The sequence below is a fragment of the Gordionus sp. m RMFG-2023 genome, chromosome 1 (assembly GCF_954871325.1).
Source record: "Gordionus sp. m RMFG-2023 chromosome 1, tfGorSpeb1-WG-v2, whole genome shotgun sequence".
Taxonomy (NCBI): Eukaryota; Metazoa; Nematomorpha; class Gordioida; order Chordodea; family Parachordodidae; genus Gordionus; species Gordionus sp. m RMFG-2023.
The window spans coordinates 20,245,432-20,267,761 of NC_088775.1; the positions used below are offsets into that span (position 1 = coordinate 20,245,432).

The 22,330-nt window shown below is 26.9% G+C and overlaps 1 protein-coding gene across 4 annotated transcripts; it reads right to left on the reverse strand.

Moving 5' to 3' along the window:
- Window positions 1-874: 874 nt before the first annotated feature.
- On the reverse strand, window positions 875-21,049 carry LOC135931425 (small ribosomal subunit protein uS7m-like). Of its 4 annotated transcripts, XM_065468516.1 has the most exons (7): window positions 20,992-21,049; window positions 13,671-13,859; window positions 13,560-13,623; window positions 13,332-13,517; window positions 7,699-7,836; window positions 7,145-7,179; window positions 875-1,358 (listed from the first exon to the last, which is right to left on the reverse strand). In XM_065468516.1, the coding sequence occupies exons 1-7, from the start codon at window positions 21,012-21,014 to the stop codon at window positions 1,346-1,348; spliced, it is 648 nt and encodes a 215-aa protein (XP_065324588.1). In that variant the 5' UTR covers window positions 21,015-21,049; the 3' UTR covers window positions 875-1,345. The 4 variants fall into 4 exon arrangements, with proteins under 4 accessions (XP_065324588.1, XP_065324587.1, XP_065324589.1 ...); XM_065468515.1 differs by lacking the exon at window positions 7,145-7,179; XM_065468513.1 differs by lacking the exon at window positions 875-1,358 and having other exon boundaries at window positions 6,959-7,179.
- Window positions 21,050-22,330: the final 1,281 nt, after the last annotated feature.

Below are 22,330 nucleotides of genomic sequence, written 5' to 3' on the forward strand. Positions count from 1 at the left end.
TTTTTTGCTTAAAATTTTGGGCGTGAAAATCAGTAATAAATTGTAACAAAAATAATATTACAATTAGAGATCTGCAAAAGTAGGCCAAGCCAATACGGGCTTTGGGCCATTTTTTTTTAAAAAATCGGTTCGGGCTGGATCGGGCCTAATATTTTTTAAAAAAAATCAGGCAGGGTCGGGTCGGGCCTTAGATATTTTTTTTAATATATCGAAATTTATCAATTGTATGTTGATTTTAAATGTAAAAAAAATTAGATTTTATTTATTGAAACTAGACGCCATATAACATATATCTTTCATTTTGAGTAATTATAAAAATTAATTTCTATATTTAAATTAATAAATTCTTTTAAAAAAAAAATCGGGTTCAGGCCGGGCAGGGCTTGAAAAATTAGGCCCGATGCAATCACTAATTACAATAGCAACATATCTTTCTTTTTTTTAATAAAAAAAAATCAAATAAATAAATCCATTTTCATAATATAATATAATCATAAAGAGTACAGAAACAAGCTCACACGATAAAAAAAATCTTAATGTCAATTTTCCTCAAAAACTTACAAATCAGATTTTATCATTTTTAGTTTATTATAATGGCTGGAAACATATTTAAAGAATTATACATACAAAAAATAATAATATTTATTTTTCTAATTGTAAAGCGAATATTTACTAATAATTCGTACGAATAGTGATATTACTAAAATCAAATACGAATAATTTTTTTTGTGAAATTTAAATGTGTTATAATAATATACATCGACAGTTTTATTATTTTATTTTTAGCATGAATAACAAACTCACGAGAAAATATATAATAGTTCGTACCAGCACAGATTTGTTTATTAATAAAAAATATGCTGTTAATTAGCCATTTATTTTTTTAATTTAGTTAAAAATACAATTTTTATGTCAAATGATAATATATATCAGAGACCTGCAGAAGTCCTATTTGCACGGCTCGGCCTGGAATTAAAAAAAATTTTTTTGGCCCGGCACGGGTTTTATATTTTCAGGCTTGACTTGGCCCGGATTTTTTAAAAAAATTAAAATCGGCCCTAAGGTCTCTGATATATAAAGAGTAAAAGGTTGTGTTGATAAGCGCTGTTAACCAGGAATTTAAAGTAATTAATAAATTATATACATTTAATTATAAAGTAATTGTCGAGAATTGAAAAGATTTACATTATAATTTTGATCATCTATGTAATATCATAAAATTATAAAATGTATTGGTATAATAAATTTAAACAACGAAAATGCATTGTATGTTGTCATTTGCCCCAACGAAAATGAGCATAAGCTTTATTAGTTTCGCACAAAGCGTGTAAATCTCTTTTCTTTTTTATGACACTGCCCTAAATCATGTTTGTAAAATAGATAAATAAATAGCAATAAAAATATGGGAATTGAGGCTCGTGAATAAACTAAACTAGGACGAATTTCAGATTATAAAATTATGGGCTAAGCTGTAAAAAAAAGTTTTATATTGATGGAACATATTGGGACAATAACATTAAATATAACGATCAGGAGCGTCACTGGCCTTTACAATCTCAGGAGGTAAATTTTTAAAATTATTTTTTATCTTCCTTACAATTATATAAAAATTAGTTGAAAAAAACATGTTTTTTTTTAATTTCAATTTATTTATTAAAAATTCTATTAATCAAAACAAGGGTTGGCAAGTCGGTCAGTCAGTTGACCGGTCAAATTCAGTCAATTGACCGGAGAGTATTTGACCTGGTCAAATACTCTAAAAAAATCCAAAGAAAAAAAATTAAAAATATGTTTAAAAAAAACGATATATGCTTATTTTTAGGTCCCAAATATCAAGAGGAGCATCTCGGGCCATTCCACGTCAAATCGATCACGATTCGGCCGACCCCTTTTAAAAGTGTTAAAAATTTCTGGAATTATTTAGATAGGTAAAAGAGTGAGAAAGCCGTTCATTTTAGCTCGCTAGCACACCTGGTTCTCGAGATATAGGGGCTCAAAGGTACAGAAAAGAGCTACTTTGGAATTTTTAAAATTTTTAAAATGCTTATATCTCAAAAACTATTTATAGTAAAAAATATTATAATATATCATTTTGTAGGTAAAGAAATTCTCTAATGGGCTAACAAAGAATAATAAATATTGGCGCCATTATAGGCTTTTAACATCCGGTTTGCCTAAATTGCTTTACCTGTATTTTTAAGCAAAATAGTGAGTTTGTTTTCGAATTTTTTTTATTGTTTTTTATTTAGACACCTTTTATAAATATATATACGATGTCAAAACCTTGGCGACGCTATCGACTCCAAAAATTGATAAAAAAATAGATGGCGCTTTATGAAATTACGGATTATGGTTAAAATTTTGCTGCTAACTTATCAATAACCAAATATTTTCACTTTTTATATTAAAAAATTTTGATTTTCTATTAAATATATTAATTAACTGAGGAGCAGAGTGGGAATATGTTCATTAGACACTTAATAATGTAACAAATTTCCAATAATAAATATCTTTCATATTATTTTTTTAATTTTTAAGGTATCAACAATTTCACCGAATTTTTCATCATTTGATGAAGAAAGATAATGGTATAATTTCAGTCGTTAAAACTTTTTTTTACTCTTGATATTTTTTTCTTCGAATATTTCTTTTCACATAAGCGTTTTCTTTTAATGAGAGATTCCCCATTTGATTGTAGGGATATATTAATGTTATCAATAGCCTCTTGATTAATTATATGAAGGGGAGAATCAATATCTACATTGTCATTTGAAGTATAAGGAATGTTTGATAATTTTTGTCGTGATGAAGTGCATATTAACATATCTAAATTGAATGGTAAATTTTTTTGGGTCATCCAGGGTAGATTCTTTCTTAGATTCTCGCGATAATAAGCATGTCTCCGTAGATTAAATGGGTTGCAACATTTTAATATTTGGTACGTCTTTCTGTGATATAGAATAAAATTTTAATTGATCTACAATACATGTTTTTGCTCTCTCCAAATCCAGATTGTTAATGGTAGACAGACGGTAAAATTAATCTGAACGGACAGGTTAAAATTATTTCTCAGAAAGAGAGATCGTTTTAAACAATTTATTTTGTAAAATATAATCGAATATATGCTTAATATTTTTACTGCAGCTGTTATTTATTATCGAGCTAATAAGTCATGCGCTCGCTATAGTAGCATAGTAGAGATCTTAAAAATGTAAAACATTTTAATGATAGTGGGAGGGAGGGGGAGGGCAGAAATGGAAAATTTTTATCACAATTCTTATAAACGTATCAATATTTTAATTTTCCTTAAGAATAATATTTTTCAATCTAATTTTTTCTTCAAGTTTTGGTAAAAATGAATATTATGGAAAAGTCGATAGCGTCGCCAAGGTTTTGACATCGCATATATATTTATAAAAAGTGTGTAAATAAAAAGTAAAAAAAAAAATTCGAAAACAAACTCACTATTTTGCTTAAAAATACAGGTAAAGCAATTTAGGTAAACCGGATGTTAAAAGTCTATAATGGCGCCAATATTTATTATTCTTTGTTAGCCCATTAGAGAATTTCTTTACCTACAAAATGATATATTATAATTTTTTTTACTATAAATAGTTTTTGAGATATAAGCATTTTAAAAATTTTACAGATTCCAAAGTGGCTCTTTTTTGTACTTTTGAGCCCCTATATCTCAAGAACCAGGTGTGCTAGAGAGCTAAAATAAACGGCTTTCTCATTTTTTTACCTATCTAAATAATTCCAGAAATTTTTAACAATTTTAAAAGGGGTCGGCTGAAAAAGTGCCTTTTTTGATCGATTTGACATGGAATGCCCTAGTAGTGAATTCAATGAAGTATATGATATAATCCAAGAATTAGCCATTTTACAAGGTGGTGATGACCCAAATATTTTAAGTGATATAATTAATTTCAGAAGCAAAAGCAGTATGTTTAATAGCAAATTATATGGAAAACAGTAATTTCCATAAGAAACAATCAATTCCGATCTCAAGTTAATAGATTAAACTTTGCCCACCATGTCCATTAAGAAACTAACAATTCCTAGTTCTACTTCTTCTTTAGAAAGAAATGAATCGATTTGGGTTAATATTCTTATGAAAATAGAAATCGAAAGATCTCGACATCAGGGAAATTGATTAAAAAATATTAAAGAAATTGATATGAATATGAATCAGAACAAGATTCTGCTACAGAGAGCTAAACGTTAGTTATTGAATGATAATAAATTTAAAAAATTAATATTATAGATTCATTTTATTCAGGGATCCAAACCGAACCTGAACCGGACCAATAAACAGCGAAAACCCGGTATTTTTTATCAAATTTAAACCGAACCTGAACCGCTAAAAAATTTCTAGCCGAACCTCTAAAATGCCTCTGAACCGGTGCGAGTCTCACAATCATATGCTTATAAAATAATGTGTAAGATTGCAAAAATTTTAAGATTATTATCAATCACATTTGATTGATAAGTGTCAGTCATAATTTTTATAAACTTTAGTATTATTGCCATTTTACAAATTTTTTTAAATATTTTAAGCTTATAAATTATAATGCCTAGATAAAAATTAATTCCTATATATAAATTATTTTGATATAGTATTATAAATGATACATCAAATCTGATATCATACTGGCAGTGCTGGCTACCCAAGTTTGTGTGGAAAGATGTTTTTCAACAATTAAATTTATATTATCTCCTTATAGATGTAATTTAAGTGAGACGAATTTTGAAAAAATATTAATTGTGCGGCTTAATAAAAAATTTTTAAGTTATTGTTCTTAGAAGTGGGCGCGGGCCTAATTTTTTATTCATGACCTGCCCGCTCACGGTTACAATAAAATAATTCACGCCCATTCACGCTAACCACTAAAAAAATTTCAACCCGACCCGCCCGCTCACAAAAGGCAATATTTTAATTCACGCCCGAAAATTCACAGTGTTTTTAAATTTTACAAAACTATTGCTATTATTTTACATTTTTTGAATTTATTTTATTAATTTCATAATCCATATTAATTACAAAAAATAAATATATCGAAATTTTTATTGAGAAAAAGAAGAATGCTCATCTTTTTATTTCAATTGTGTATGCCTTTCCTCATAAGAGATTGGTTACAGAAAATAACCTTTCACTAGAAGCCGAACTTGCGGGGGCTGACAAAATATTGCTCGCTAATCTTCTCAAAAAAGGAAATGAATATTCCAGCTTCCAAAACTTCAAAATATTGTTGATGCGTCATCAGAATCATCTAGAAATTCTCTAAATTTTTCATTTAGAATATACGGTCTTTTATGATGTAGGATGAATTAGAAAAGTTATAAATGATAGTTGACCATTTAGAATATACGGTTTTTTATGAGTTTAGGATAAATTAGGAAAGTTTAAATGATAGTTGGTATTGACTTATGCATATCATCTAATTTTATATCATTTAGCATTTTTAAAGTTGTTTTATATATATCATCCTTTTCTTCTTTTATTAAAAACTTAAGACTTTTGAAATTCGGATCTAGAATTAAGCCTACCTTATGTAGTGGCTGCATAATAGATCTTTCTTTTAAAAGAATTTTGTTCTGTTTTTTAAAGTTTTGATTATTATTGTATCACGTTCAGAAAATTACCAAAATTTTACTAATTTTTGTTTCCATAGACACTTCATTTATTGTTGGACGAGAATCTGCGCTCAGATTATCCGAACATTTTTTAAATATTGATAGAAATTTATCTAACTCGAGTATGATGTTGATATCAATTGTGGCTAATCTATTTAATTCTTGCTGCTAAACAAGTACACCTGTATTTCAGAATATGATTTTAAAAAACTCTGTATCATGATATATATAGAGTTTCCATCTCGTTATTACATCTTGTTTAAGGGTGTGGTTTAGCTTGCTATTAGCTGTAGATTTTTTGAAATATTATACTATAATTTTACACCATTTATATTTAAGGATATTTCAGTTAAACAATTGTCAAAAATATGATGCATAATATTATTTAGTATGGCATATACATGCTAGAGTTTCGTCATCTTTGAATGCATTTATAAGATTTGCTCCGTTATCAGTCACAACTATACATTTATTTCTGTGTATTCTTCTAAAATTGAATTGACTAAACTTTTAATTTTGACGCCTATTTTTTTGATTTTCCTTGTGGTCAAAACAAATTCTTTTAATACAAAATCCTTGCTGATAATAGTAATGGTTAAAAAAACTTTGATTTTTATAGTAATCCGTCCCAAAATCAGTGGTTATGAACAAGTAATTATTATTTATCATGCTTTTAATCTTAATTTCATCGTATATCTTTGGAGCTATAGTATTCTTGAGAGTTTTCCTGCTCACAAGTATATCTTTTATATTTTGTTGTTCATATGTGACACCAACATTTATTAACTCTTGGCCTAGCTTGTAAAATCCTTCACTTTCTGTTGCATTTAAAGATCGAAGATCTTTGCAAATAAAATGTAACTGACTTTTCTGTAAAATGCTTAAGCAAAATTTAGCAAAAAGTCTCGTGATAAAACACCTAAACATAAAAAAAAATAGAACTAACGGAATGATACCGGATGTTGTTTATAAAATGAGGAAGATTTTTTGTTTTCAAAATTATTCTTTTTCAAGAAAATTAAATTAGAAAATATATATTATAATTATAAATTGCAAGTTTATATTTAAAAAAAAACAATTTTAAAAATTAAAACATCAGTGATTCACGGGAAATTTATGCTCACGCCCGATCATGCCCGGGAAAAATTTTGGGAAGGCCCGTCACGCCCAATCACGCCTTATAATCTAAAATTTATTTACATTCACGCCGTGACCCACCGTGACAAGATGGGTCATGCGTAATTTCACGGCCCGCGCCCACCTCTAGTTCATATTAAAATAATCATTGATATTTATTTGTTATATTTATAAATTAAATATTATTTTATAATGCGCAATTAATAAAAATGAAGGTTTTATCTATGTGTTTTTTATTTTAATTATGAAATAAATAAAAAAATTTCCCTATAGATAATTCGAATTGAATACAAAAGGAGGTTCGAACCGAACCGATATTTTTATTTTTTGCGAACCAACTCGGAACCTTGAACCGTTATTTTTATCCAACCTGAATCTGAGCCGATATTCTTTTCGGTTTGGATCCTTGATTTTATTATTATATTCAAAATAAAGTTAATATTGACTTTAATAAAACATTTAACCGTATTTGACCTGTAAAATATCGGTCAATTGACCGAAACGTATTTGACCTGTAAAATATCGGTCAATTGACCGAAACGTATTTGACTGGTCAAATGCACAACCTTGTCTTAGGATAACCTTAAAATAAAATGTCACAATAAAAAAAAATTAGATATCACTCATCGAATAATAAAACTTTTGGCAACATTTCTGGTTTTCCTTTAAAACAAAATAATTTTTAGATTTTGAATCTACTACCTCTTTTGCATAATACAGAATTCAAAATTCTTTTTATTTTGATAAAGTTCTCTAAAAAATAAAGATTTCTGATCAAATTTTACCTAAAAATTCCAAATTTTTTTTGTTAGTAATTTTCTGAACATAGAAAATTTTTAAAGATAAAATCACAAATTTTTTCTTTTTCAAAAATTTTTTAAAGATTTGCAAACTCTAGAATGAATCATAAAATATTTATCAAACTTGATTTTCAGAGGCATCGATTAGTTCCCAGGCTAATTTATCTTCAAAAAGAATTTTACCGTCTTTATCTCTTGCTGCCTCCAAAATCCATTTTAACGCTCTGAATTGACTATGTTTGGGATTTATAGGACAAGGAACCTAATATCAATAAAATAAGCTAGTTTGGAAACCGGACTAAAAGAGGTGTATAGTTCGGTTCGGAATATTTTTAGAAAAAGTGGTTCGGTTTTTAGATAGATGCGATTCTAAGGGTTCCATACTCTTGAGTAATTAAACAAATTTCCAAAAAATTTAAACAATATCACACGATATTTTGAATAATATATAAATTCTAATTTAGCTGCTAGAATCGATTTCGGTTATTCAAAATCATAAGATGGGGTTTGGTTGTTAGAGTTATCCCAGTTACAAAATTTACGGTTTCAAACTCGAAAAATAAGATATGATGGAATATAAACATAATGACAGTGTACTAGGTCAGCTTAATATTAAATAGCCGGCTATTTCGTATCGGCTAAATAGCCAAAAAAGAAAAAAACGAAAATTAACAATGCCACCAAATACTTAAAACAAACCAAAATAGGGTGTCCTTGTCCTCTTTCAAATACTTTAGCTATTAAGTAACCAAATTAAGCCCATCTCCCTTAAAATACTAAAGTTTTTGACTTATTAAAAATCGGGATAAGTATATTAACCCTTTCATGCACAGAAATTTATACAAAAATTCGATTTTGCTTTTTATTGAAAATAATGAAAATATATAGTAAAAATCTCATAAAATTTCGTTATAATTTTATTTTTAAAAATAAAAAAATATTTAATAAGATATTACAAAAATTAAAATGGGACATCTGCTATTCCACTGTGCATATCATATTTATGATTTATTATTCATTATATGTTTTAAAACAATTTCGACTTTAGAGAGGCATAACGCCACATCTAAAACTGATCCAGGCGCGTACGCAGGAATTTGGTCTGGTGGGGGGAGAGGGGGGGGGGGGTAAATAAAACTTTTTAAGAAATATTATTGTTTTTTAAAAATATCAAGCATACATTTATTAGAACTAATAACTATTTCTAATACACAATTTTAAATTAATGTGAATTATAAAAAAATTATATGTATAAACCGTCATATAAAAAACTATAAAATAAATGTGAATTAAAAAATATTAAACGGATATAACTGGCGGTATAGAAAAACTATAAAATAAATGTGAATTATAAAATATAAAGTGAATATAACTACTATTTGAACCACTTAAATGACCCAAAATATAAATTTGAATTTTTTGAGCCTTTAAAATTTATATACATAAAAAATTTAAATGTTGGAAATAAAAATTAATATACAAAAAATTTCTTAATTGTATTTTGTGTGTTATATATTTACATGTAAAATCCAATCTACGTTGGGATTGAGCTAATTTTTCAATTATCTCATCTTGCTTGTCGTCAAATGCCTATGAATATTCAAAAGATCCAAACCTTTCTATCTACTTTCAGAAGTTGTACTTCCTGGTATGTCTTTCAGAGACCTGCAGGGCCGGCCCCTGGGCCGGACCGTATTTTAATTTTTTAAATATACCCGGGCGGGGACTGAAAATTTTTTTAAAAAAATATCCTGGCCAGGTTGTATATTTTAAAACAGCCTATATTTGATATTGTTATTATTAGCTATAAAAATCAAAAAAAGATAATTTATTTTAAAAAAATCCGGGCCGGGCCTGAAAATTTTATTTTAAAAAAAGCCGGGGCGGGCCTGAAATTTTTTTAAAAAAATCCGAACCGGGCCGTAAAAATTTTTAAAAATAAATCTGGGCCGTGCCCTGCGAATGTTACCTTTGCAGGGCTCTGTTATTCTTTTTAAAAAAGAGAATATTCTCTAGCTAATAAGGCATCATAAGATACTTTATAAAAATCTAACAAATATTTTTCTTTCTATCACCATCTGAAAAAGGTTGGTAAGGCTTTTGTAGAAGTAATATCTGCAGATTGGTAAGTGCTGCATGATGAATTAAAACTAAAAACCATTCATTTATTTGGGTTATAAATGTATCTAAGAGAGGGGACATTTGTTTTATAATACTCTTCTACTGATCCTATATTAATGTTTTAACGATGAGCTTGCCTTGCTGCAAGTCGAAGGAGACAAATATTAAACACGTATAGCTCTGCTTTTGACTCAACAATAATATATAAAATATGAAATTCTTCATTAACATTAGCCCTAATTTTCTTGAGTTCTAATAAAATGCTCGCCGCTATTCTCATCTTCTTAATATGTCTATGTCATGTTTTTGAAAAGTATTACATATAGTTGTATAATTAAATAATACATTCTAATGAGAAAAAAAATTTGGAATAAGCATTGAATCCAATAATTTCTTGCTTCTGAGGAAATATTTCTGTCAGACCATTGTGATATTTTGGTAATAGTAAATAATCGGCTCTTCTAACTCCATATAAGCTGTTTACTGCTTGATGGCGAAAACTCTATCTCGTTGGACAAGCTTGCAATTGGACAAGGAGTTTCAGAAATAATTATTATTTAACTAGAAATTTAAAAATGGTGTATAAATATTACGCCACTAAAAATTTGAAAATAATAAATAAATATCACGCCGGAAAACTTGAAATCGAAATTAATTGATAAAATAACTTAGTAGATGAATGTGATAAATAAATGTAATTAAATATTTAATATGAGATAGGAATAAATATTAACAATAATATTTGAAAAATATATCCGGCAACTGCATTTTTTTGGCTGGTGGGGGGGTACGTATGCGCCTGAACTGAGCATATGCAATCTGAACGATGTTCATCAATAGTTGAACAATAAGACTATCTTCTGATTTGTTTTGATATGTAAATGTGAGGAGGCACAATATTATCTTCTGAGGCAGTGGATTTATCAATATAATCTGAACTAATATCACTTTATAGGATACATTATATATAAAAATAACGAGTTATTATATAAATCAGTGTTGAAGTAATATATGTACAAAATATTACAATAACAAATTAAATACTTTTAGAAATATTAATTTATAAAATATCCGTTTGGAAAAAATCTTGAAAAACAATGCGAAAAAATAATGTTTTAAGCATATCATTAAAAATGACATAAATACATTTTAAATGTAAAAATTTGAAAAAAAGAAGGATATTAAAAAAAACTATGGCAAATTTTAAATTGGCTACCTTCCTCAGACTTAAACTATTATTTGAAAGAATATTGATTCCCTATAATTATTGCAGTTTCTCGTGATGACATTTTTTTTGAGAGAAAAATTCGTTTAGAGATCATTTTTGTCGTTCCAGAATTCTGATTGAATTTGTAAATCAATTAAATTACCGAGTAGTTAATTTCAGTGGCGTCACTAGGGAGGGGCGAGCAGGGGCTCGAGCCCCCTGAAAAATTGAATAAAGCAAAAAAATTTTTTATATTACTCCTTAATATCCCTTGAACTAAAAATAAATTTATTTGATCGCCCCCTGAACGATTTCTTTTATAATTCTATTAAGTAATATATAGATTTAATTTTATTATTTAAAAATTAATAAGAATACCTAAATATTTATCAAATAAATACTATTTATTTTCACTATGTCAGCTTGCAATCAAATTCTGTATTAAAAATAGAATTTTAATATCACTCACCAAATATTAATTTAGCATTAACAGTTGAATTTGACTTATATTATTTAAATTATTATATAACCCTAATTAAATATATATAACAATTTATTGACAATTAACAAATTTAATATTATAATTAACCGAGTTCAAAATCACTAATCAACTATTATATATAATTGGTTATAAAATATTAGGTAAAATGCCACTTTTACAGACGTATTTGACAGTTATAATATATTACAGTTAATATTTTAATAAATTTTACAAATAAACGCTTTTGATAATAAATATAAGTATCAATTTACTTTTAATTCAATAACGCCATCTATTTATTTAAAAATATTATTAAAAATTAAATATCTTAAAAATCTGCAAAGTTAGGTTCGGCCCATACCCGGCCCAAACGGGCCCGGGCCTAGTATTTTAAAAAAAAATTCGGCCCAGGTCGGGTCTTGGAAATTTTTTTAAATATATGTAAATTTATCAATTTTATATTGAATTTTTTATGTAAAATAAAAATATTTGATTTTATATATTGAAATTTGAGTAATTATAAAAATTAATTTCTTAGGCCCGATGCAGATCACTAAAATATCTTATTATTCACCCCACAATGGATGTAATAAATTAGCTATCTTTTCTTCTCTTTTTTACGTGTTTTTAGGAAAGCTATATTTTATTTGAAAAACAGTTTTGAGTTAATTTTTAATACGAATATATTTTTTATAATATTACAAACTACTATTATTTTAAGATATAATAATATACCAACTAGAAATGGTGCGACAATAATATATAACATATTAATTGCTTTCATCATATCACTCTGGTTCTTATTTTATAGTTACGAAATGTTTCATTTATAATATGGCATAATTGCTGTGTAGATAACTTAAGGCTTCTATATGTTTGCATTATTTCTTCTAAAGATTTTTAGTGTTTTCAATTTATCTAACATAATAAATTCTTATATGAGTTAACATCGTAAGTGTCATAGCTATGACTGCAAATTAATCAGTATCTGTTATTTGTGTTGCTATGTAAGTTAAGGTTTTTACTAACAGCTGCCGAGAGCATATGATTGCATATTTCAGTTAGTGTAATGGTTTATATATCATTAAAAATGGATAATAATCTTATGGAAATTTAATATCTCACAATAATTTTCTCGATTACTTATCTATCTTCCATCATGTCATCTAAGTGGAAGCTCTAGCCATAATATAGTTTTATGATTTAGATTGGTCGTTTATATTCTCTTCTTCAATAATTGTTGATTTTGCTAGGCCTATAAATTTTTCCTTATTATTCCATTCTATAAAACATTGTCTAAAATGGTAACAGAGTTATATTAGTTTAATGACCTTTTGTCAATGTAATTTGCTAAGAATTATATTATATAATGTGGTTTTTAAAAACCATTATTATTTGAGGCATATGTTTTTTTATCACTTGTAATTCTTTAGACGCAAAATTTTTTATATCAGCAATCAAAAATATTTTATATTGTAATAAATAGATTTTGTATTAAAAAATATTATTTTTAGAAATGTCTTATATTGTTTAATTAATTATATGCGAGTTTATTTTATATCCATAATATAATAAACGACAAAATATGAAATTCAGAATAATTGTTCGGAGTTAGCAAATTTAAAATAATAGCCGAAGGCCAGGCAAATTGGGGGGCATGGGGGGCGAAGCCCCCATAATTTTTTTTTTTAGTTGAGCCCCCTGAGATTGTAAGACGCACTTGGTTAATTTGTTGTTATGATTAGAAAAAAATCGCATGTTGTTAATAACAGTTTTTTGCTTAATCCAAGTGACTCCTATTTCATGTCAATAAAAAATCTTGATTTCCTAGATTTTTATAGCACATGTAATGCAAATTAATTAATGGTTTAAATATAAAGGGTGAATATCGTTTATCAAACTGATAAAAAAAATAAGGAAGCAAAATTTAAACAAATAATATTCTAACTTGGTAGGTAGTTCCCCCTCGTTTAACATTCATTAACCACATCAAAGGTGCAGCATTTTTTACCGCTAAATGAAAAATTTTAAGAGGATTGGTTTCAATGACTTCGGAATCACTATCTTTATTTTTATCTTCTAATTGAGCTAAATACAATTCACGTATTTGTTTCCATTTTATCGCTTGAAAGGCCTAAAGAAAATTCAAATATTTATAGTAAAATCATAAGTATACCTTGGCCATCAAATTTTTAGCTAATTTTTTATCAGCTTCCATCATTACCATATTTGTAAATTTACTAATTTATTAAGATTATGATATAATATAACTGTATTTAATAAAAACTTAAGTAAAGGGTCATCGAAAGTAAAGCTCATTAAATCGTTCTTTAAAGCCTTAATTGGCCTATAATTTAAATCTGTTGTGGACTCAATAATATCATTAATTTGATCGAGGCTAGTAGTTGGTTCGGCATAATTGGTGGAATAAACTGTATTTCTATAACATATCAATTGGGGTAATCTTGAAAAATTTCTAAAATAAAATAATTAGGAACATGTGTATTGTGTAGGCATATTATGAGCATTTATATATAACTCGGGAATAAAATAAATTCTTTTGTTTTATATATTTTTTATTTCAAAATTTGTCTCGATTTTGCTATAAAAATTTTAATATAAGCTTTAAGGTTAAGTCCTAGAGTCGGCTTAATACTTAAGCCGGATATTTAGCCGTATTTTAAGTATCGGCTAAATTGCCAAAAGAAGCTATAGAAAAATGTTTTAAAAAACAAAAAATAGGGAATATAATTTGAAAAATAACAGCCACCAAATACTTAAAATAAACCAAATTAGGGTATCCTCGATCAAATTCTCTTTGCCTATACTAAAAATTAATGTTGTTAAACGGCTCGTTTTGAGCCGATTTTTAAAAACGGCTAACTCAATATTTTATCCAGAAGAATATTACGCAAGCCTGAAAATTTTGCTCATAGAAGGAACAAAAGTATAGACATATATTATCGAAATCTCGAGGCTTAGTCGATATTTATCTGGCTAAAATATTGTGTTAGCCGTTTTAAAAAATCGGCTCAAAACGAGCCGTTTAACAACACTACTAAAAATAAATAAATATCCAAATTAAGCCGATCTATGACACGGCCATAATGTTTCTTCTTTTCTTTACAAAATAAAAATATAATGATATCACAAATTTCGTTATTTTGAATAATCGCGCTATATTTTGCAAATCATTTCAAAAGAAATAGAAAACATGAGCAGCAAATGAATATTAAAGGTTTCATTATATGATTTTCCAACCGGTTCGTCATTCGATAATGATTCATTTTTAAAAATATGAATAACAAAATTATTGATTCGAAAAATCAAATTGAATATGAATAAGGAAAAAATATTATTCGTCGAATAACTTTTTATCAATTACTCGATAGAATCATTTGAAATTATTAGTATAATTTGAAATTTTTAGTATTATTCAAAATTTATCGTAAATATTCGACATTAATTGTAGACATTCGAAACTATAAATATTAAAACTTTTTCATAAATATTTTAAATTATTTACATATTCCTTACTAGAGGTGGGCGCGTGTCTAATTTTATTTTCACGGCCCGCCCGCTCACGGTGACATTAAAAAGATTTATGCCCATTCACGTTCAACACTAAAAAATTTTAGACCCGCCCGCTCACGAAAGACAATATTTCAACTCACGCCCGTCATGCCCGAAAATTCACGGTGTTTTTAAATTTTTCAAAACTTATTGCTATAATTTTAAACATATTTGAATTAATTCTATTTATTTCTTTAATTCCATAATCCATATTAATAACAAAAAATAAATACAATTTATAAATCGAAATTTTTATTTAGAAAAAGAAGAATGTCAATGTTTTTTTATTTCAATTGTGTACGCCTTTCCTCTAATACGCGATTGGCTACAGAAAATAATCTTTGAATAGAAGCCGAACTTGCCGGGGCTGACAATATTTTACTCGCTAATTTTCTCAAAAAAAGGAAATGAATTTTCCTGCTTCCAAAACTTCAAAATATTGTCATTGTTATTTGTTTTATGAGCGATGAATCTTTCAAGATCATCCTCACAGCTTTCAATGGAAGATGTTGATGCTTTATCAGAATCATCTAGAAATTCTTCAAATGTTTCATTAGAATATACGGTTTTTTATGATTGTAGGATGAATTAGGAAATCATAAATGATAGTTGGCATTGGCTTATGCATATGATCTAATTTTACATCATTTAACATTTTTAAGGTTGTTTTATATATCTCTCTTCCTTTTCTTCTTCTATTAAAAACTTAAGGCTTTTGAAATTCGGATCTAGAATTAAGCCTACTTTATGTAGTGGCTGCATAATAAATCTTTCTTTTAAAAGAAATCTTATCCTGTTTTTTAAGGTTTTGATTATTATTGTATCACCTTCAGAAGGTTGGCAAAATTTTATATTTATAAATTCTACTCCTTCACTACTCATGCATAACATAAAGCATTTGTTAAAATTAATAAAAAGTAAAAACTTAAATGACTGTTGCAAAGATATTAAAATTTATGATTTAAATGCGAAGAATTACATTATCATAGTAAAATAATATATATAATAATAACAAACTTGAATGTAGATCAACATACACATGTAAATAAGCTTGAGAAATTTGATTTGAACATATAAATTGTTATAATAATTAAAATATTATTCTTTGTATTTGTATTAAATAGTGGTTTATATAAATTTGAATAGTTACGGAAAAGAGTTTTTTTATATCGTTAAATATTAAAATTTGAATAAATGTTAGTAGTATAAAAAATATAGCGATAAAAAGATGTAATAACAAGAAAAAAGAAATTGTTGTAAATTTTAATTTTGCTTTTTTATTTTTGTTATGATTTTAATTACCATTAATATTACTTAATAAAGTATTAGTAGTTAATTTATTTATGCTATTTATTTGTATTCTCTAAATTCTCAACTACAACATTTGTTGCCGAAACCCGTATGTACTATAATGCGCCTATACCTTCAGTCTATAACTCTGAAAAGAAATACTAAATAAAGGGGGAAGGGGATGTATGAAATGACCATCGACACGATAAAGAATGAGAGCAAAGAAACAATGGTATCAATATCCATACAAATGGTCGTAGTTCGAAAAAGTATAGAATTAGTCTGTTTAGTTTCAAGAGATCGTGATAATTAAATAGAATTAGTCACAAGAGATCGTTATACGTACAAGTGATCTATGTAGCTAAAAGAAATTCGTTATCTTTATTAAAGATATACGTTTAATGGTGAATTAATTTGATAATATTTAGCAAAATATTAGGTTATTGATTAACCAAAATCTTCATAAAGAGAAACGGCTTTCATCATTAGAAAATTCATGCCGAAATCGAGCTCGTTTAGAGATCGGTTTATTTGGGATCATTTAAGATACAAGAAATCGTTATCGTATAAGAGATCTTTATTACAAGAAATGATTATTGTTACAAGAGATTGGTATCAGTAGGATCATGACAACAGGTAGTATCGTTACAAAAGAGCGTTATCGTTATAAGGAATATTTATCGTAGACATGATGAGACAAAAGAGATGCTTTCGCGAAATATGGGATAACTCAATATTCAAACTGTAATCGGACTCGAACGGTTTTTAGAAATAAGAATACAAGCAAAAGACAGCTGTAGTTATAAATTAGAATAAATTAAAGATTAAAAAGAATAGATTTGGTGGAGATACAAGATGAGGTCGAAATCGAAAGATAATTGTTCATTGGCAGAAGGGTGGATCCAACGTAAGAGGAAGGGTGTTATAATAATTAGAATATTATTATTTGTATTAAATGGTGGTTTATATAAATATGAATAGTTACGGAAAATAGTTTTTTTATATATAAAGTTAAATATTAAAATTTGAATAAATGTTAGTAGTATAAATATAGCGGCAAAAAGATATAATATCAAGAAGAAAGAAATTGTTGTAAATTTTTATTTTGTTATAATTCATTTAATTACCATTAATAATAAAGTATTAGTAGTTAATTTATTTATGCTATTTATTTGTATTCTCTAAATGTTTAACAAAATTTAGTAAAAAATATCGTGGCAAAACACCTAATCATAAAAAGAAAGTAGAACTAGCGGCATGATACCGGATGTTGTTTATAAAATGCGGAAGATTTTTTGTTTTCAAAAATTATTATTTTTTAAAAAGAACTAAATTATAATTTAAAATTTATTCACACTCACGCCATGACCCACTGTGACACGATGGGTTACGCATAGATTCATGGCCCGCGCCCACCTCTATTCCTTACGGAATACTTTATCTTTTTATTTAATTTCCATATCTATAAATATATTTAAATTTAAAAAATCGAATTTTTCCAGAGTTTGGAAAAATCCTTGAAGATTTTTTAAAGAGAGATTTTTGATTAAATTTTACCTAAAATTCCATATATGTTTAGTAAGAAATAATCATTTATACCTTTTGTGCATAGAAATCTTTCAAGATGAAATTATAATTTCTTTTTACAGAAATATTTAAAGATTTATTCATCATTTTTGAAAATATTTTTAAAGAATTTAATTTTCGAATGGAATATTCGACGAATCAAATCGAATAATATTTTCATTACGTACGAATACGAATAATATAATTGCTCGATCGAAAATACGAATAATATAATTGTTCGATTCGAAAATACGAATGGAATATGAACAGTGCGAATATTAGGTTCGATTCATATTTTTGTAGGTTCAAAAGTAACTTTTTAATTTTTCAACTTTAGACTAGCTAGCGTGCACCCAGAGTCAAAATTTAATTTTAAAATAAATTCATTTATTATTGAAATTTACGAAATTATGTTTGGACGCATAAATGTATAATGCAAGAATCATTTTTTGAAGGATGCGCTCAATTCTAAATGATTTCAATTTTATCATATATAAAAATATTGGGTAATTTAATATCTTGAAATAAAATTTTAATTAAATGTGACCTGGGGCTTTTGGCGAGATGCTAATTTAAAAAATTAAAATACAAATAATATTAATAAACTATTCAGTTTCTTTTTTAAGGTTCGCAAAACTGATTGAGGAATTAATAGGCACTAGTCAGGCAAAAATATTAGTGCAGACCAGATATTTAATTCATTTATTTTCCATTCTGACATGATGCTAATTTGTTCTTATTTTCTAAGAACTTTTTCTTTATATTATTTACCAAAAGGATAATAATATTACATTGATAAATAAATACTTTCAATTAGAGATCTGCAAAGTTAAGCCCGGCCCGTACCCGGCTCGAACGGGCTTCGGGCCGGGCTTAATTTTTTTAAAATAATCGGGTTTGGGCCGGGCCGAGTCTAATATTTTAAAAAAAAATTTCAGGCCGTGTCGGGTCGGACCTTGGAATTTTTTTTAAATATATCTAAATTAATCAATTTTATATTGAATTTTTTACGTAAAATAAAATATTTGATTTTATTTATTGAAACTAAACGACATATAACATATGTCTTTTATTTTGAGTAATTATAAAAATTAATTCCTCTATTTAAATAAATTCGGGCTGGGCCAGGCTAGGCTTGAAAAATTAGGCCCGATGCAGCACTACTTTCAAGAGCTTTTTAAATGTAAGGTTAGCCAAAATTGTGTTGCCAATAATTTTTTCCTTAATACTGGCTGTTATATTGGTTAAAGCACTCATAGACATTAAAAAAGCATGAAGCATTGGCATAGATTTTAGAATTGTGCTTCCAATTGTCCAGTAAACTTTAACAGATAAATGATATAAAGATATTGCATATTTAAAAAAAATAAATAATACCTAATTAGAATTATGCCTAATTTTTCAGGCCCAGCCCGAACTTTTTTTAAAAAAGATTTGCCGGCTCGGCCCAAACTTGAAATATTTTTTAAAAAAAATTTGCCAGCCCGACCTGGCCCGAATTTATCTAAATATAGAAATTCATTTTTATAAAATAAAAGATATATGTTATATGGCATCTAGTTTCTATAAATAAAATCAAATATTTTAATTTTACACAAAAAATTCAACATAAAATTGATAAATTTAGATATATTTAACAAAAATTTCAAGGCTCAACCCGGCCCGAATTTTTTTTAAAAAATATTAGGCCTGACACAGCCCAAACCCAATTTTTATTTAAAAAAAACCAGCCCAAAGCTCGTTTGGGCCAAGCCTACTTTTGCATATCTCTAATTAGATAATTTAATAAGGTCAATCAAAGAAAAGAATAGCCCCTAAAAAATTGTTTGTATTCCCCCACCTGTATAAATATTGGCAATGCCACTGGTCCAAGATTTATAATTTGAATGGGTAGAGACAAAACATTAATATCTTACCTTAACAAATATCTGGCAACATATTAATGTGATCTGTACAACATTGCAATTCACAAAAATTAATATTTATAAAATTTAATATTATGATTACTCCGAAAAAAACTTTTAAAGTTGGCCATTAAAATTGTTTAATAAATTTTAGCAGTTAAGTATTCCCAGGCTTAATAATTATAGGTATATCCAAGATATTGGTAAAGAAGGGCTTTGGGGTAGTTTTTTTCTCCAAAAATTTTATTAGATATTTTTAGGCTCCTTCTTTAAAGAGATTTGACCATATCATTTATAATAATTTGGTTTTACACTTTTATTCCTTCTTTGATAATAAAGTTTATAATAATGTATTATATACATTTTTAAGGAGAAAGGGGTAGGGAAATATAAAGGAGACTTTCTAATAGTTTAAAAATTCATTTTATAAAATTGATATTTCATCATACTTTTTATACAAATCAGAGGCCTATAAGTCCAAAAATGTTATAACCTTAAAATCAGGCCAGGCTAAGCAAAAAACATTTATCCAGAAAGATAGTCAAAAAATTTTGACCTATGCTAGTCTCACAAATAAAGCTCATATTTATAATAATTTTCATAAATCTTATATCAAATTTATGTTTAAATAAGAAACAAACTACATTTAAATTGATCTTCATATAATTAAGTAAGTAAAAGATTGAACCCAATTAGTTAAATTAACATCAAATAAAAATTAAAGGCATGTCCTCCTAGCTCAATTTAATTTTTTTTTATTCTATTCAGAACAGTTGCCTGGACCAAAAGGGTTAGAAAATGATTTAGATGTCCTGATTTAACTTAATTTTGATATAATGCTGTACAGCTTATGCTAAAGCTTATTAACTTAATCACACTATTTTGGTTTATTTAAAGTATTGTTATTTTTTACTTTTTAGACTATTTAGTTGAAGCTACAGGCTAAATAGCCAGCTTAGTAATAAGTCAAAATAACCTGATACCTTTAAAATATGCTTAAAAGTTTACTTAATCCCTAAAACCACTATATGGAACAATACAAGCTAGGACTGTTGTTAAAATGCCCGATTAGGAACCAAAAAACCTGAAGATTTTATTTAGACCACAGAAAGGTTTGGACATTATTTGCCAAATCTCGAGGCTTATATAATAATAATTATGGCTTAAATCTTAATTGGAGTCTCTAAAAATCGACCCAAATCGGGCTTTTTACCTATACAACTAGGACAAAGCTTAAAGAATTTAAATTAAATAATCTATTAGTCAAAATGATACTTGATTGTTTTAATAATTTGCATTATTTAAATATCAAAGTAATGTACTTAAATCAAAAAATTGACATATGTTACGTGACAAGGTAACACATTGGTATGGCAAATTGTCATTTATAATAAATAGCACAAATCTTATCTGGGAACTAGGTCTTTGAGTTACAACATAGTTTAACTGAGTCAATACAATATTTCATTGATCAAATATGTATACAATTTCTATATTATATGATACAACAAAATCAGAGTTGTTAAAGGAAGAATCAAAAGATCGCCGATCCGATCCTAAATTTGTCAATTTTCTCAGATTTAAGATCCTGACCTTAAATTGTGGATCGTGCGTGATCGATATCATTTTTTTGAATATTCGATCCCGATCCTTTTAAAAATTATTTTATTTATTTAAAAAGCAATAGATAAAATAGAAATTTTGAAAATTAAATTAAAATATTATTTAAAAAAAAATATCTATCTACATCATATTTTATCAACCACCATTCCACGAGATTTTATATTTCAACAATTTACCAATTTTTTTGTACGAATAAGTTATGTTTATTTATTAATTTTATTATAATATAAATAAATTCTAGGTTTTAATAATGTCCTCAATTATAGATTTAGAAGATCTTCTATTGATGTGACAGCAGATATAAGTGAGAATGAGAATTTTTTAGTATTTCATAACATAAGTATTTCACTTTATGTGAAACGGATGGAAGTAACCATACAATGAACTATGCAAAATGCTCTTTATGCAAAAACAAAATATCTTCTTCAAAGATGAGCACTTCAAACCTAAAGAGGCATTTAGAAGTAAATAATTCTTTTAAAAATTCAATTTTTATTATATGTTAAGATCATAACAATATGCTTATTAAAAAATTATTTATAATAATTAATAAAATATTTATTGATGTGTTAATCTTAATTATAATAATCAGGAATTTTAATATTATTATTATTAATATTAGCTTATTCTTAGCATTGATATGAAAGGGAGATAAGTATTTTTAATGGGAGTTGAAATTAATTTTCAGTATTTAAAACCCTTCAACCACATATAAATAATATACTTAACTTAATATATTTAACAAAATTTGTGTAACCCTTTATTCATAATTAAATGCTAAAAAAAACCTCATTTATTCATATCATAGGAAAATATTTTTTCAAAATCTCTTGCCCATATTATCTTGGGCAGCTTTAAATGATAGACAATTGTAACTTAAATTTTTAAGATAACCTATATGACCCTTTTAACCATATGTAAATAATATAAATTTATGTTGAACCATTAATTCATAAGTTCTTAAATACCTAAAAAGCTTCAGTATTATTCA